We start from the raw sequence: 18,644 nt of genomic DNA on the forward strand, positions 1-18,644 counted from the left end.
AAAATACTAGATCTATGGATATTTAAGGCACAGTCTCATATATTAAAAAAAAAAAAAAAGTTACGTACGGTCTGTGGCGGTAGAGAAAATGGTGCACGATGGAGCACACGACAGACAATGGACGACAAATGGTGGACGTGGGCGGACGACCAGTTAGAAAAGAGAAGCAGAAACGAAGGCAGAAGATTAGAAATGGGGAAGAAAGTGAGGGAGAAGTCTTGGATAGGGATCTAGGACCACTAACTCGTGTACTCACGAGTTAGGAGTCGTGGACCTGGTCCACGAATACCTGATCAACATCGTATATCATACATGTGACAGTCCAGGTGCCAGATGATCGACCTGATCAAGTGATGTGAAAGAAAGTCGTGAACCTCATCCATGATTTAGCTACTTACTCAGTAATCGTGTATCAAATCCACGATTTCACTATCTTATTTTTGTCAATTTTTTCAACCCAACACTATTTTTGTCAAGAATTATTAAAATAACATTATTTTAAAAAATTCGCAAAATAATGAAGGTGAATATCATTTGAAAATTTTCTATTAGTGTGATACTAAAAATAATTTTCATCTCAATAGTTAAAAAGATCAGAGCATAAAATGGAAATAATCGAGATGAAGCTTCCAGTTATTTGGTCTAAAGAGTTAGTTGGACTAGAGTAGAGATGTCAATTTTCCCCACGAGAATCTCATGGAGAATAGGATTGGGAACAAGAAGAATTTTCTCTTCATTGACTAGAGTAAAGATGTCTAAAGAGTTAGTTCTGGATAGAAATCTATTAATATCTATCATTTTTTTTTACTATTTTTGTAGATAGTTTGACATTGTTTCTATCTGGGAATTTTTTTTTACTTAAATTTTAACTTTTGAAAATGATGAGATGAACTATTTTAATTATATCTTTGCACATAAAATATTGTTGTTTTTATAAGAAAAATTTATAGTTTTATTTAAATAGAAATGTATTGGAAATGATGATTTAATATAGAATATTCTAAAAAAATTTAATCATTGAGAATAAAATAAAATAAACTTGTTAAACAATAAATAAATTAAAAAAAATTAATAGGAAATTTTCCCCACCGAGAATTTCATAGAGATTGGGATTGATATAGGGAGGTGGGGACAAGGACGGGAGTGGAGTCTGAAACCGCTCTTTGTTTAGTCCAAGGAATTTGTTGGTCCACTATTTAAAAACATCAATTTTATATTTTATTAACTTCTTACACTATGAGCCTCAAGACTTCACAACTCATCGAACTTCACAATTTCACTCGCGCCACATACCCAATCATGCATTTTTCTCTCTCAAAAATCTTATGATTCTACCAGCATTCTGAGCCATTAATCTTTCTTCAAGTAACACTCCCATAAGAACTAGAAGAATGGCTGAGAGATTAACTTAAACAAACCATTTGAGAAGACAAAAGTTGGGGGGCAAAAGAATACATTATGAACAGGCTGCTGATAAAGATTCAACTTCAAGCAAATCATAATACAATAAAAAGAAGCAATACAGACAAAAGAATCAAACTCTATGTAAAATATTTCATGTACTTGACTGATCTGGCAAGCGTTTCAAGTCCATCTCAACTTGGTGAATTGTCCATTGCATATTCTCAAGTTTCTGCAAAATAAAGAGCAAAAACCTGATGAGCTTACTTCTGTTCCCCATTTTCAACAAAGAGGAGGATGAAAGTGAATAGATATTTTACAAGACATTACCATCACTATATCGTGGTACTGCCTCGCAATTGTGTCGAAATGAGGGTCTACACCTTGATACTCGCGGAGACGAGTGACCTGTCAGAAATGTAAATGTAAATCATGTAGCATGAACCAGTTAAGTCCAAAGTCGGAACATAAAATTAAGCAAATTATGGTTGCAAGTTGATCGCAAGAATACTTAATTGCATATTTCATTGTCCTTTATTGTGAAGGTTAACTGGAAAAGTTGATATCCATGGTTTGTCCTTTTGTTTCATTTTATTTTTACTCTTTATTTTCATTTTTGACATCGGAAGGGTTGGTGTGTGACGTGACAGTGAAGTAGGTAGACGGATCAATGGATGTATTGAATACAGGCACATTGTAAGGTTTAATAATAAAACAACACATGAATGTCATCAATATACGTAAGGTACATGGCAGACGAAAAACAAAGCTGAGTGCTATGGAAGAAATCACTGAACCTACCAAGATAGAACGAAATCGTTTATTACTTTTATGAAGTTATTTTGACTAACCTAGATTGGAGGTGGAACTTATTATGTTTTCTCTAAACAGAGCTCTCTATAGTTACCCTCGGTGGTTAGTTTGTTGCTCTGTCCTCGAATATATTCCCGTTTCTTATCATATGTATAGAGATAGAAAGAGAAAAACTTACTGCTTTGTTATAAGAAATAGAAGCTTCCTCTGTAGCTTCAACAAGATATTTTCTGTAAAAAAGCACATTACGAATCATTTTTACCTTGATGATAACACACTGACCTGCCGTCTTCTGAAAAATTAATACTCTACAAATACCTTATTTTATGAAGGGCTGGTATAGATTCCTGAGTGTAAGTTTCTAGCAGGAGAACGTGCTCTAAAACGCTGAAAAATGAGGTGCATAATGTTAGGAACCCTCCTAACAAGAACGGTACTAAAAGATATAAAAAAAAATACTAAAGGACAATTCAATTATAGAAATATAGAAAAATGTATTGAAATATGCTATAAACTCACAAACTAACAAGATAAACCCTAGCCTTTCAAGAGGGCTAGTCGCGTCTCCCAAATTCCCCATGAAAATTCTCACCAAATTCCTTTCCACACCTTTTCTTACCCTCTCTCCCTATTTATAACTGAAATTCCTAACAACATACTATCTAATTACTCATATGCCCCTTCTAACCTTCCTTCTAATATTCTAATAGCTAATTCTCATTATTGCTACTCATTATTTCTTAGCAAGGGCCTTACAATACTGCCCCCCCCCCCCCTTTTGGAGACACCTTGTCCCTCAAGGTGTTCCTAAAAATACACACGAAATTGGGCACACTTTTTTTTTTTTTTGGCTCATCGAGCAGCCCAATATTCTTGAATCTCCCTTTTCTCACCCATCATCGGCATATCTCTTGGGTTTGAAACCTTCCTTACTCAGCCCATTATCAAGCCCAAAAGTATGCTGCTACCTTTGTCCATTCCATGGCCTCACCCACGTGTTTTTCCTGCACCTAATTTCTCAAATACACCCTACTTCCTCAGCTGACATAGTCCATTAATTTGGGCTCTAAAACATCAGCCCATCGTAGTGTTATCCCCATGTCCTTAGGGTTAGTTTTTTGTGTCGCCTTGATTCACCTCCAACCTACCAGCTTTTGACACGTCATTGGCTCTCTTTGATCATTAAACCCATCCCAACCCTTCCACAGTTGTCGCCGTCTTCTGTACATCTTCTATCTCTTCAAGGAACTTGGTCTCTATTTTTGCTAACCCACCCATCTTCCTCCGATGATCATGTCCGTTGGTTGTTGTTCATGTACACCTAGTTTTCGACACCATCGAACAACCTCTCCATTTCAATCCGCGCAAATGGTCATCTTAGTGTGATTCTTCCTTCCCCTTCCATGATCGTTCCATCTTCCTCTGCAATTTTTCCGCACCTCCCATCTCCTCGCTTCTCCACCATCTTCGCTTGCCCAAGTTCTATTTAGTCGTCTTTTTCTCCGTTCGCCTAACTTCTTTGCCATGGTTGTTTTTTGGTTCTGTGTTTAAAATTGAGGTAGTACCCACCTAACTCCATCTTCATCTTCTCCATTGACTGTGGATGGACCATACTTCCCATATTCAGATGCAGCCCGTTAAGTCTTAATTCTGCAACCCCTTGATAACCAAGAATTAGGGGCTTTCTACCCATTTACTCATAATCGGCCCATTATGGAATTTCAGCCCCTATTTGGATAGCCCCAATTAATAAACACCCCGCTTTCCTCTTTGGGCCGTAGGTGGACATCTTCATGTTTATTTTTAGGTCCATTATCCCATAATTAAACTTGATTCCATTCCTCTAGCCTCCACCGATTGCCATGTGGATGGCATTTAGGGTTAAATTTTTCGTCTTTCTCCTCTTTTTTGCCTCTGCTCGTTTCGTCCTTCCCCAACCGTTTCAGTGGTCCCCATCTATCACGTGATCGTTCCCTTTCCTCTGCCTTCATCTTCGTCACGACTCCTTCCGCCATGAACGATTCGAATACCCGCATCGCCAGCCATCTTCCCTTTCGTCGTTGGATCTGGATGTTGTCCTCTTTGTTTTTAGATCCATCGTCGTCTTGGCTACTGATCGGCCTTTGAATCCGCTCACGTCGTCTTCTTCTGATCTTGGTACGTAGCTCTGTCTCTCTCTATGGCTTCTTCATCAACTCCGGCCACCATGCCATCGCCTCCGATCTTCATTACCCTTATCTCACACCTTGCGGCTTCTAAACCAACCCTTTTTTTATCTTTTAGCCACCCCAGCCGCTGAAACTGCCGAAGCCTTCTTTTCCTTCCTTCGACCGCTAAGTTGTTTTTCCAACCATTTGATAGCCAGAAAGTTATCCCTCCAACGTTTTTTTCGTGTGTCTGCTAATTCCTTTCGAGGGTGTTTTGTTCTTTCTCCTTTAGGTGTTACTGCTGTCTCCTTCAATCGGCACTTCCAATTCCACCAAGTTCTCATCTCCAGCCATCTCATCTTCTGTCGCTGGCCATGGGTACGCGTGATCAGGATTCGTTTCTTCTTTCCATCTTTTTCCTGAGCATTCTCCTCCGGTTCAACCTTCGTAAATTTGCTTCGACCTCGTTTAGCATTTTTTTCAGATTCGTCTCTTTCGATCACCCATGTTGCAGTTTCCCTCGATTCTTCGTCCTTCTTTCCTCCGATTGGACCACTACCCTGCACCGACACCTTCTTTTGAATCAGGCCATCAACCATCTTCCAACCACTGTCGGTCTTCATTTCCACTTCCAACTCGAAAATCTCATCCCAATTTTGCTCTACTCTCGGATTTCTCGACTTGTCTTGCAATTTCTCTTCATGGCTATACCTTTCTGAGCCCTTTTCTCGCTTTTCTTGGAGCTTATATCGGTGCTTTTTAAGAAACTTCATCTCTGACCCTGCTGATTTGTGATGCTTCTTCTTCCACTTGCCCTTCCTTCTTTTGGCCGGTATATTTCTCCTTCCTCTATTCATCTTCGCCTTTCACTTGCTATCGAATTTGTTCTCTCGAACTCCCTCATCCTCCTATTTTATTGTTTTGAAATCGTTCCCCTCCAACAAGTCTGAACCTATGCTTTTGTTCTGGTTTTGTCTTTCCTGGTGATATCTCTTTCGTTCCTTCCCTCTTGGTTTGTCAATTGACTCTTCCTTGCTTTTTCGGAGGTGTTCTCAGGTACGATCGTCGCCTTCCAACCACTCTTCGAACTCGTCTTAATAGTTTTTGGACAAGGTTTCCCGTCTCTATTTGTGTGACTGCCAGCCTTCTCTCTTCTCTTTCAAAGACTCCTTGATCCTCTGATGTATTGTCTTTATTTCTTCTTGTATCTCCAACAACCTTGAATCTAGCCTCAGACCACAATCCATAGCAAAATAATTTTCTCGAGAAAGAACGGCTCTGATACCAATTTGTTAGGAACCCTCCTAACAAGAACGGTACTAAAAGATATAAAAAAAAATACTAAAGGACAATTCAATTATAGAAATATAGAAAAATGTATTGAAATATGCTATAAACTCACAAACTAACAAGATAAACCCTAGCCTTTCGAGAGGGTTAGTCTCTCCCAAATTCCCCAATGAAAATTCTCACCAAATTCTTCACACCTTTTCTCTTACCCCTCTCTCCCTATTTATAACTGAAATTCCTATACTATCTAATTACTCATATGCCCCTTCTAACCTCCCTTCTAATATTCTACTAGTATTCTCATTATTTCTATAGCAAGGGCCTTACACATAATTACAACAGACAATGAGCTCATGAGCAAAGCAAATTAAGAGAAGTAGAATAGGATTTGCAGTTAAAATGGTCTGCTTCAAGATGAGAGATACGGGAGGGATGCATGAAAGGGAATTGCCACAATCTTTATAGAGCTCACCCTAGGCATGGCTAATCATATCGATGGGTTGAGCTAATCCCACAAGTTAGGATGTATTGATTGAACATATATCTAGAAAGTACAGATACTATTTCTTTTAGAATCGGTATTAGGCACATGTCAGACATGGACACACTCATCATGCACTCAACATGTGTTTCACACATGAAAAAAGATTGTATGGACATCTAATCTTTCAATAAACACGAGGATACAATGAGCATTAAGTTAAAACAGACCTCAGTTTCGCATTCATGGTCTCACACCTTTTGCACAGCCATGTTTTCTGGAGATCGTCCTACAAAATTTCAGTTCATCCAGGTTAATGTGCTAAAGTTACAAATGGTACAAACAAAAATTAATAACGGAAACCATTTGTGCAAATTTAACCATCCATTATGCTAGAAAATAACAGTAATTACATATTTATGTTGATGCTGCAGCTTCAAATCTTTGACAAGCTTAATTAGTACTCCCAAGATCTGCTCAAGAACCTAGTTTTGAACAAATTATTAGACATTTCATACAATTAAATTTTGACAAAATGGATAAAATAAAATGAACTTCCTGTCATATACATTGTAATATTCAGCGAACTTTCTATCTGCCGAGTAAAGCTCTTGCCGTAAAGCTGCTTCTTCCCTTTCAATTTCCTCAATGATCAACTTGACCCTATTGATTGAAGTTTTAGTGAGAAAATGAACATTGGGTACATGAAAAACATAAAAAGAAATACTGCCATGGAAGAGCCAACCAGACCTCTCTGGAAGCCGAGCACTAGAGCTATGATGACCAGATGATGACTCTGCATGAATGCAAGGCCATAAGATATGCGTCATAATGGATTTCCTACTAAAAGCGAACTTTGTAAAGTTTCATATTTCAAGATCACGTAGCATAAAAGTGGACACTCTTCAGAAGGAAAAATGTAGTTGAAGTTATAGGATAAAAAGCAGATCAATAATTTTATCTCACAAATCAAGCAAATGTCAACAAAAAATAAATAAAATATATCTAAATAAAAATGGATAAAAAAGAGGCATTAATCGACGTGCCTACAAAAAAAATAAAAATAAAAGTTGTGTGTGTGTGTGNAAAGACATCACACTTACATTTATAATACATGCTTGCAGAATTGTACAAAATGGTAAGGAACGATAGACCTACCAATATCATCCATCACAAAAGCATCGGCAACCTTATCACATTTAGTCTTCAAACGAGCATCAATCTCACGGGAAAGAGCCTTTTGATATTCGGTCATATCCTATGATGTCATAAAAAGAAGTTGCAGATAATTTATATCGGTGAAGCCTTTCATAAATTGAGAACAAAAGTATTAGGTGGTTAAAAACAATATCCAATATGAATTTAATATAAGAGCAGGGACTGCAAAACAATCCAATTCAATAAAAGCCAACAGAAAAAAGAAAGAAAATGTAAAATGTAAATATAGTTGATAACTTGATTCCCTCCACTCATTCCCACATAATAGATGCCATACCATGGAAGGCGTTTGATGGAGTTGTGTTTGCCATAAAAAGGCAGGTGTGATTCCAAGAAAGCGATTGGGAACACCACCTACTCCAGGTTCTGCAGTATCAGTTGAGTTTAATGAACTATTGTTCACAATGCTTCCAGTACTGCTAGCACTTGCATAATTTGTTGAATTAGCGGTTGAGCTGATTGTGATACCGGTACTTGTACTATCAAGGGAACTTCGAGATACTACACTCCACTTCTCAATCTCGTCCTCCTGGATTTCACCGTCCTTTGATATAAGAGGAAGCCTCAATCTTTGAGATGCTTCTGCCACAACCATTCGATGCTCAAGGGTCTCATAAACCTGAGACAAGGTTTGAAAGCTATAATTATAAGGAGTTCAGGTCATTCCAAATAATCATAGATACATGTATGTATATATATACATATATATTTAAAATTATATATATCCAGACTATTCACTGAGACCCTGAATTTCAGAAAGGAGTTTAGATGCAAACTTAATACCACGAAAACAACTTAGGGTAAGTTTATGGACTGAAAATCAATGGTAAAGATAAAAGAATATCAGAAGTTCACAAAATCTTTAACCAACGGCGAACCTGTGGTGTTTCCACAACTTCACTATTTTGCATATTTCCACCCTTTGATCTTTCATTACATTCTCTCAACAAACAATTATACATCAGATACACTCAATTGGAACACCCAAACAAAAATAGTAATAATAATAATAAAATACTGAATATCGTTTTGAGGTAAAAGCTAAGAAAGAGTCTCATTGAAACTCAATAATCCTTCCAACTAAAATAACAAAGGCGATATTGCGAAGTATTTTTACAACCAACTGCAGAAGCAAAATCAGTCCAATAAGAACACAATCGAACTGTCAGAAATCAATATCAATACAGGTAAATTAATTTATTAGTGAGTGAGTGGATTTGTCAGAAGGAAACTGTGTTCACTCTGAATTGGAATGTTATGAGACAGAGAGTAAGGAGTGTGAGAGGTAGGTAGATTTCGGATTTGTATTTCATTCTATATCGTGAAATAGAATGGTTCCTATCACAAACCTGAGGCGAATTCTTCAAGCCTAGTTGTGGGTAAAGAGCCTGAACATCTCGAACTCCTCCAAGGTTCGCCATTGAAACAGCCTGTTGGTATTCTTCCACCATCGCAATTGCTTCACAGTAGATTGCCTGCATGAAACCCACAACAACAGTAATACTCAAAGTAACCGACGGGTGCAGGTATGCAACCAACTCAATCAATGCCACAGAACCTAGAAGTAGAAAATCAAAGTAGAAACCACCCACCATGGCTTCCAAATAACGCAATCTTTCCCTCGACATTTCTTCTCTCGCCTGTAAATTTCATAATTAGTAAAATTCAGCTTCAGTATTCAGAAATTACTAAAAGAAACCAAATCAAAACCAAGTCGATTACACAATTAGGTCAATTTACAGAGTACTCCCAAAGAGAAATCAAACATATCGCTCAATTCCACCTACATTTCCTCAGCGATGAATAAAACACTGAAATCGAGTGGAAAGAAAAAGAGAGAGAAGGAAATCGAGTACGAGCTGTAGATCGTAGTGGACTGGCTTGGAGACGAGAGATCCATCGGGAGCCAAGCAGTGGCGCTCCAACTGATCAATCACCTGCGTGACGTCTGCCGGGAGGTTTTGCCCTCCGCCCTGTAAGCTTTTCACCATTGAAAATCAGAGGATCAAACCAGAGCAGTTCTCCGGTGAGCCAATGTATCGATTATCTCCTTCCGAAGGAGGGAAGCTCTCGAGACTTTCAACGTTGTATGTTGGTATTTATACTCTATTTTTATTTTAAAGTTTCAAATTTTATCCCATTTGTATCAAAATTTTGATTTTTTTTTTAAATAATGTTTTTTTTAATAAATAAAGACAAAAATAGGGTTGGGGGAAAGTATTCCCAAAAATAGGTGTTTAGGTACACGATTACACCTAAATCGTGTTCTGGATACACGATAAGGCCTAAATCATGTACCGGGTACACAATTCCCTGGCCACCTGGCACGCCCAGTCTGGCGTGGCAGTCATGCATGTTTGACTGAGTAAATCGTGTACCGGGTACACGATTACCCTAAGTCGTGTACCAGGTACATGATTCCCTTGCATTAAAAACTCCGCCAAACTCTTCTTCTTCCTCACCGAAACGACGTTTCTAATTCCCTACCGTCGTTTTCCCTCACCGAAACCATCGTTGATTTTTCTCACTAAAGTCTCTATTTCACCGAAATCTTTCAAAACTTTGATTTTGCTCGACTTTCCGTCCTCCATTTGATCTTCACCGAATCTAGTGGTCGTGTTGCTCGATTTTCCTACATTTTTTGCTGTCGAATTTTGCTTGGTATATTTCTTTCTCTAGTTGGGCTGATCTGTATTTATATGTATGTTTTTGCATGTTTTTGGGCTGAATTTTGCTTGGTATATTTCTACATTTTTGTATAGTTTATGTATAGTTAGTTTATGTATAGTTATAGTTTATGTATGTATAAATAGTTATAGTTTATGTATGTATAAATAGTTATAGTTTAAGTATGTATAAATAGTTATAGTTTATGTATGTATAAATAGTTATAGTTTATGTATGTATGTATGTATGTATTTATAGTTTATGTATAGTTATGTGTGTATATATTTATGTATGTATAGTTTATGTATATATGTATGTATGTATTTATAGTTTATGTATAGTTATGTATGTATAGTTTATGTGTGTATGTATTTATGTATATATAGTTATAGTTTATGTATGTATGTATGTATGTATGTATGTATGTATAGTTTATGTATGTATGTATAATTTATTTATGTATGTATGTATAATTTATTTATTTATGTATGTATAAACTATAGTTTATGTATAGTTTATGTTTATTTATGTATGTATAATTTATGTATAGTTTATGTATGTATAATTTATGTATAGTGTATTATATAGTTTATATATGATTGATTTAAACTTAGAAAACTTAGAAATTAGAGTTTGTTGGGTTGACATATTAACATATTTTTTTTTGTCAACTATAACAGTTGAAAAAAACATAATAAATATGTCGATGCGTCCTGAAGATTTAGTAATTCTTAAACCTGGAAATGATGGAGATAGTGACATCGACGTTGAAGTGGATGAATTATTTGAAAACGACGGTAGTGGTGAACAAGATCTTGAGTTGGTACCATCGGAATGACAAATTCAACGTTTGAACTAGGGTCTACTTTGGAAAAAAGGAATGTAGGAGTAGATAACTGTAGTTTAATACATAAGGGAATGTTATTTAATACCAAAGAAGATTTACAGCTTGCTGTAAAAAAATATTGTGTGACGAAACACTATAGTGGAATCAAATCAGGATCTTTGGTATGTTAAATGTAAATCCTGGAATAACGGGTGTGCTTGGAGGCTATGGGCATGTTGGCGCAAAAGTCATGGGATGTTCGAAATCACAAAACTTCAAGGAGAACACTCATGTTTATTTTTAGAGTTGACACAGGATCATTCACAGCTGGATTCAAATTTCATGAGTATCGAAACTCAGAATTTGGTTAGAGTTGATCCTGGAGTACCTGTGGCCCTACTTCAAGAAGTCATTAAAAGACAATATGGCTATAATGTCAATTATAGACGGGTGTGGCGAGCCAAAAGAAAAACGTTAATTTTTGTGTTTGGCGACTGGGAGAAATCATATTCGGAGCTTCCATATTGGCTGAGTGCTGTTGTTCATTACAACCCAGGAACACGAACAGACTGGTTTTTTCTTCCCTCTAATGTGCCAGGTACGACCATTTTTGGACGAGTTTTTTGGTCTTTTGGTCCTGCAAGAGAAGGTTCAACCATTGTAGGCCATTAATCCAGATTAATGGAACTCATTTATACGGAAAGTATAAGGGGAAATTATTGACAGCCTTATCTGTTGATGCAAACGGACATATATTTTCCCTTGCTTTTGCTATCGTAGAAGGTGAGAATTCGTCCAATTGGTCATGGTTTTTGTGGGGCATTGCGTGAATATGTTACCTAAAGAGAGGATATTTGCTTGATTTCTGACAGACATAAGGGCATTCTTGCTGCAATTAATAATGAAGAAATTGGTTGGAGTGAACCCAAAGCATACCACCGATATTGTCTTCACCATGTTGCCAGTAATTTCAATACAAAGTACAAATCGAAGCAACTAAAAAATTTGGTGTTTAAGGCTGGAAATCGCAGCTAAATGCATGAACGGCGTTTTTAAAGGTGCTAGAATGTTACCCATTACTTCTTTAGTTAGGCTAACATTCTATCGCACAATATTGTATTTTGAATGCCGGAGACAAGAAATCAGTGAAGCACTCGATCGTGGGGATATATATACAGAATATGCCTTAAAGAAACTGAAGATGAGGGAAAAACGAGCATCGGCACATACGGTGACATCCATTGACAGGGAAAGTTAAACTTTCGAAGTACAAACTGGCATAAATATGATTTCTCCCTACAAAGGACAACACACCCAAGTTTTAAGCTTGAAAGAAGGGACATGTTCATGCAATAAGTGGCAATCATTCAAGATTCCATGCTCTCATGTAATTATAGTTTGTAATTACATGCGTATGACATACCTACCACTTATTGATGAACGCTACAAATTGTCCAATTTCAAGCGTTGTTATGAAGGCCGCTTCCATCCAATTCAACACCCAGATTATTGGCCAGAATTATCAGTTACAGAAGTTCGTCCAAATGCGGACTTACTCAGAGAACAAGGTCGGCCAAAAAGTACGCGAATTCACAGTGAAATGGATTGGAGAGAAGCAAGCCAAAAAGTGCGATGTACAATTTGTAAAAGAGAATGACATAACAAACGCACTTGTCCACACCGTACATTGGGTGCTTCGTCGTCTTCGGGTCATTAGGATTTTTATTTTTATTTTTTTACTTGTATTCTTTATTTCATGTATTTGTATTCTTTATGTAAATAATAAATTTTCATGTATTTGTGTTCTTTGTGTAAATAATAAATTTTTATGTAATTTCATATTTAATGTATTTGTATTATTTATGTATTTATAATGAATTTATGTAATGAACTTATTTAATAAACTTATTTTATGTAATTGTATTTTCTTATGTATCTTTTATGTTATCGATTTTATTATGTAATATAATTTGAACTTTTTAGGTAATGGAGTCTGGTCCTTCTAATCATGTCCAATTGTACCAACAAAACACGCATTGTTCATAGGTAGTATGGGATAGTTCGTCCATTATAGTGTTGAGTTGTCGGAGAAGGGAGGCGACTGCACAAAGTACTATCCCATTTGATCATCGCATTATTCCATACGTTCAGGAGGCGGGTTTTCTTGTGGTTGGCAAATTGGTTTCAGTGCCATCCGATTGGACGTCTGATTACTGCTCTAGTTGAGCGTTGGAGACTAGAGACCCACACATTTCACCTGCCCTGTGGGGAATGCACTAATACGCTGCAGGATGTTGTCGTACAATTTGGGTTAAGAGTGGACGGACAACCACTGACAAGCTCACTGCAGTATGACTGGAAGAACGTCTGTGAAGAGCTCTTAGACATTCTACTAAAGGATCTGAAGGGATCAAGATTGAGTATCCCTTGGTTAGCGTCCCAGTTTCCCGAATTATCTCCCGATGCTGACGACATCAGCGTACGTAGCTTATTGGAGGATTTTTATTTGCCGACAAGTCAAATACTCTGGTGCATCTCACGTTCCTTCCATTATTGTCTAATTTCAAGCACGCTGGTACGTACTCGTGGGGTGGTGCATGTCTTGCATGGTTGTACAAAGAACTTTGTCAGGCTTCCAATGTACAAGCATTGGAAATAGTGGGGCCACTGATACTATTACAAGTGTGAGCTTATAATCGATTTCCAATCGTAGCACCACAAGTCCAACTATAGGCCCCAGATCATCGGTCACTTAGTGCCAAGTATTATTTTATTTATATATTTATTTCATTACCATTTTATGTAAGAATATAAATAATTGTATTTTTTATAATTTTAGATGGAGTGGTGTATTAGCTGCCTCTAAACAGTCAGCAAATATGTTGCTCATGTACAGGAAAACATTCGATATGCTAACGCCCAATCAGGTAGTAAATATGTATATAAATGAATATTTAAAAAAATTTATATGTATACTTATTTTTTTTTGTCAAGTTATTTGGACGCCATACTCACAGATTTGGTCATCATTACCTGATTATTGTCGTGATGGTGAAGACATCTGATTGACTGTTAGTCCTCTTATATGCTTCCATATAGTAGAGTGGCATCATCCAGATCGTGTGTTGAGACAGTTCGGGATGCGACAAACGATACCTTCGTTGTCCTATACACTCCCAAAACTATACCAGATCGATTTAAGAGGTAAGCACGACTAAGACTGGCATCAAAACCATGCGGAGTATTTATCCTACTGGCATGGACGACGTGATCGTTGTGCACATGGAGAATTAATAGATGGGCCAGATATATCAGACGACTACTTTCCCTGGTACAATTCGATCACGAGGCGATTTATCTCACCAGACGACGCTTACTATTACTGCATGGTAAGATATTTCAAATCAGACATTTTCCATATATATAATATGAATATTGTTTAATATTTTTTTTTATTCTACAGAATAATTTTATCGGCGAAGTTCAACAATATTCAGTGCAGGACAACCTTCCAGAATTGGGTTCAATGTGTCAGCAAACATTGATGAACGTAGAAAGTATTATTTAACAAACAAGACGACTCAATGTTTCTGACGCCGATCGAAGACGTATTCGTCGTAGATGACAGTGACGACGGGGTGAATCTAATTTAGAGGGACACGAAGACAATCCCCATGAGGAGTAAGGGCCAGAGGGGATCGTTTTTAAATCCCACATTGTATTATTTTCAAATTGCAAATCTCAAAAGAACTAATTGTAAATATTATTTAATATCATGGTATTTTTTTTAATATGAGTGCAAGATGTTTTCATTGTAGATTAAATATATAATTAAGTTTAATAATTAAGTTTAACAATTAAAAAAAATTATACAAATTTGGTATCAACAGAGTCAAAAGTACAAATTTTATGTCCATTGAGTTATACTAATTTTAGCATTGTTTGTCCAACACATAAATTTGAACATTTGGATTACAAATTTTTCATTCATGAATTTTAGTTTTGTAAGCCAAATATAATTTTGTGTTTTACTTAAACTCGTAATTTGAAATAATAGAATACAAAAGTATTCAAAACTCATCTCAAAGATTTGTACATTCAAATATTTACAAATTTCAAGCTTGTAAATTATGCAAACCTTCTAAAACTCATTCTTCTAAATAATACAAACATAAATCATAAGAATCTAAGGGCTTCCCAATTCCAAAGTAATTTTTAGACTTTAAACAAAAAAAATTTATAAGCGAACTCGTGTACCGGGTACACGATTTCACTACTCTAAATCTGTCAATACGTCAAAACCTATTTTTGAAAATACTTTCCCCCAACTCTATTTTTGTCATTATTTATTAAAAAAAATTATTTTAAAAAAAATTCCAAAATTTTAGTCCTGAACTTTAAAAAAATAATAAATATAAAAATTGAGTATTCAAACTTCAACGAGTGATAAAATCAGACCCTCAAACTTATAATAATTATAGAAATATAACTCGAATTGTACTATCAAACTTATATAATTATTATAATTTTTAAAATTATATAAATTTGAGGATTCAATTTTCACTCTAAACCAGAGATGGTTTTTGTAAGAAGTGGTTGTTGCAATTTGCCCTTTAAAAAATAATCATTTTAGTCCTTTACATTATTTTGATTTCAACAAATTAATAGCATAGCTTTAAAGTATATGTAGTTAAAATTGAACATTGACTAAGCAAATTTAGAGTGAAAATGTGATGTAACAATGATAATCATGATTCTTTTAAAAAATTTAGAGACTAAAATTGACAATAATGAACTTAAAGAACAGAAAAGTAGTTACCTTTAAAAGTACTAAAATAGACATTTTGAAAATTTAAGGACCATATAACAACTTCATTTTATTCTCTGTTAGTTAAACTTTGTTAAGGTTGTTATAAATATACTCATATATATTTTTTTTAGTTCAACAATTGCGGAGTTAAGAATTAAATTATCTACTTTTAAAATAATAATTGATACTTTATTCAATAAACTAAACTCGATTAGGCAAAAATACTCCTATATTCACTCGTAAAAGTGGTATATGCAATGAGTATTAAATTGGTATATGCAATGAGTATTAAATTATTTTAATTTGAGTCACACACTAATCATTGAGATCAATGCTTGACTATAATAGGGGCTTTTCAAATATAAGAAATGAGCCAAAACTATTTACAAATGTGGCAAAATCTACCAAATCACGAAAGAGCCTAGTAAAAGGAAAAAAGCCCATAATTAGCCCACTCCTCCCTCACGCTCCATGCACGCGTGCCGGAAAATCCAACGAAAACCCGTCGACCGAATCTGTGTGACCCAATTAATTGCATCGATTCATTCATTCTAACTTGGTGAACGAGAAACGAAACAAATCATTTGATCTTCTTCCTCAACCAATCAACGATCTTCTTCTTCTTGAGCATGAAATTCCCAAAACCAGAATCCCTCTCTGACCTACGACCCACCGAACATCACCTTTTACAATGACCCGAAACTCAGTTACTCCATACAAAGCCCATGAAAAATTGAGACGATATATGCCGCCATTGGCTAAAACAACTCCCTTCATCCATAGTCGGAGTCATCAAGGGGTGCTTCTTCTAATGGCATTGCAACCGACACCGTGCTGAAACCCCATAGGAGACCATTTGCTTCCGATATTTCTTCAAGACCAAAATGGACTACTATCAAATCCACGAACAAGACATTTTCTAAGCCATCTAGATTGTTGTTAATTTGTTGACTGGCTAAACTTACGGTTTCTAGAGTTGAGAAGCAGTGGAAGGATATAAGATGGAGCTCAAAAGGTAGGACAATGAAGGGAAAAATGCCATAAGAATAAGAAGAAGGAAGATGAAGAAACTATTATTATTGTCTATTTATGAGAGCGATAGTGAAGTAAAAGAAGAATAAGAGGTAGAAGAGGAAGAAGAAGGTGATAGTGATAAACCACTATTAAAGAAGAAAAAAGGTAGTAGTAGAAGAAGAAGAGACTACAATTATTTTCTATCACTGATAGACAATGATAATAGTCTATCAAAGTCTATCAATAATAGACATTGATAAGTAGTAATAGTAGTCTATCACTATTTATCACTGCTAGACACTAATAGACTACTATCTATGATAGTGATAATGAAGAAGAAGAAGAAGAAGAAAAAGGTGATAGTGATAGACCTCTATCGATGTCTATTACTGATAGACACTGATAGAAAACTATCACTGTCCATTTATGATAGTGATAGTGAAGAAGAAGAAGAAAATGAGGAAGAAGATGAAAAAGAAAGTGATAATGATGGACCTCTATAGAAGAACAAAAAAAAAAAGAAGATAGTGATAGTTCTCTATCGGTGTCTATCACTTTACTGATAGGCAGTTAGACGCTGATAGTAGTTTATCGGTATCTATCAGTGATATTAAGCGATAGTAATCTATCATTGTTTATCAGCTATCACTGTTTATCGGTGATAGACAGTGATAGACTAATATCATTGTCTATCTGTGATAGTAATAATGAAGAAGAAGAAAGATAATGAGAGAAGAAAAATGAGAAGAAGGCAATAATGATAGACCTTTATCAGTGTCTATCATTGATAGACACGGATAGTCTTATATCATTGTCTTATTGGGGTTGATGCCCTAAATCTCGTCGATTTGTAGTTTGTAATTGTAATGTACAAACAATTTATTTATCTAATAAAATCTGAGGCATTTTATTTGACATTTAGTAGCATTAACCCACAAAAACAATAAACTAAGATCCAATGTTATCTTTTGTAACTTAAACAGTTTGTAGTAGATAGATAAGGCTAGATACCTTATCCTGGTGACAGTACAAATACGATCCGCTTTGTAGATGTTACAATTGTTGTAAAGTACTATAAATGATTTGATTCTGATCATTCATGTGGAAACATGAGAGCAAGGGTGTTCTATACAAAGAGTTTATATAAGATCAGACCACGTAATGAATAGTCTCACTATATAACACCGTTGATAGAAGAGACTTACATTTTACTAAGATGACCACATGTGTCAAGACCTGAATCCTGAGTGAGTTATGAACTCTTGCCTATGAAGACGGTCCTTTGATCTACATGGGTGAGAGCGGCCAGTGTAGCCGACTTAATATGTCTACCATTTTGGGGATTCGTCTGATTGGAGAACTAGGAATGCAGCTACACAAGAAGGAATTCACTTCTTCTCTATAGTTAGAGAAAGTAGAGAAATTGCTCCCTTAAAGGCTGATTTGGGGCTTGAACAATATGGTACCACACCTTCTCCGAGAAGGATTTGGTCATAGTTGGACTATGATATATTGTTCATTAGAGGGATCAATGGTACTTAAGGAGTTAGATGTAACTATAGGGGAAAAACGATAATTTTGGTCTAGCTGTACATACGAACAATTTTTGAAGGGTCAACACACCATTGATTGGTTTTATCCAATGGACATAGAAATATATCTGTAGTACGAAGAGTGTAGTTGTCGGTCTTTAGTGGCGTGGCTAACCATTAATGGAAGTTGGGTAATTTAATTAAAGAGTTTAATTAATTATCCAAGTACATTGAAGCTTCAATATAGGTCATAAGGTCCCCTTGATAGCTCAACTAAGATGATTGAGAATCGAATTAATTTTGGATTAATTTGAATTATGCAAATTAATTGAGAGAATTAATTATATATAATATAATTAATACAATGTATTTGATATATTATAATATAAAGTTTATTTTGAGAGGAATAAATATTTGAATATGATTCAAATATTAAGTATATGAA

At 35.7% G+C, this 18,644-nt stretch overlaps 1 protein-coding gene across 2 annotated transcripts; it reads right to left on the reverse strand.

Moving 5' to 3' along the window:
* Positions 1-1,379: 1,379 nt before the first annotated feature.
* LOC120087247 (AUGMIN subunit 4) lies at positions 1,380-9,440 on the reverse strand. Of its 2 annotated transcripts, none has more exons than XM_039044176.1 (13): positions 9,207-9,440; positions 8,943-8,990; positions 8,700-8,825; positions 7,628-7,969; positions 7,291-7,390; positions 6,883-6,928; positions 6,702-6,795; positions 6,546-6,617; positions 6,363-6,421; positions 2,533-2,601; positions 2,393-2,444; positions 1,732-1,809; positions 1,380-1,633 (listed from the first exon to the last, which is right to left on the reverse strand). In XM_039044176.1, exons 1-13 carry the CDS (start codon positions 9,339-9,341, stop codon positions 1,556-1,558), a joined length of 1,299 nt encoding a protein of 432 aa, XP_038900104.1. In that variant the 5' UTR covers positions 9,342-9,440; the 3' UTR covers positions 1,380-1,555. The 2 variants fall into 2 exon arrangements, with proteins under 2 accessions (XP_038900104.1, XP_038900105.1); XM_039044177.1 differs by having other exon boundaries at positions 9,211-9,343.
* Positions 9,441-18,644: the final 9,204 nt, after the last annotated feature.

The sequence above is a fragment of the Benincasa hispida genome, chromosome 9 (genome assembly GCF_009727055.1).
Source record: "Benincasa hispida cultivar B227 chromosome 9, ASM972705v1, whole genome shotgun sequence".
In the NCBI taxonomy this organism is placed as follows: domain Eukaryota; kingdom Viridiplantae; phylum Streptophyta; class Magnoliopsida; order Cucurbitales; family Cucurbitaceae; genus Benincasa; species Benincasa hispida.

Coding starts and splice junctions, on each gene's coding strand:
- LOC120087247 (XM_039044176.1), bottom strand. CDS start 9,341: ATGGTGAAAAGCTTACAGGGCGGAGGGCAAAACCTCCCGGCAGACGTC. Junction 6,618..6,701: donor AGTTCGCTGAATATTACAAT/GTATATGACAGG, acceptor GTTCAAAACTAG/GTTCTTGAGCAGATCTTGGG. Junction 6,422..6,545: donor TGCAGCATCAACATAAATAT/GTAATTACTGTT, acceptor GAAATTTTGTAG/GACGATCTCCAGAAAACATG.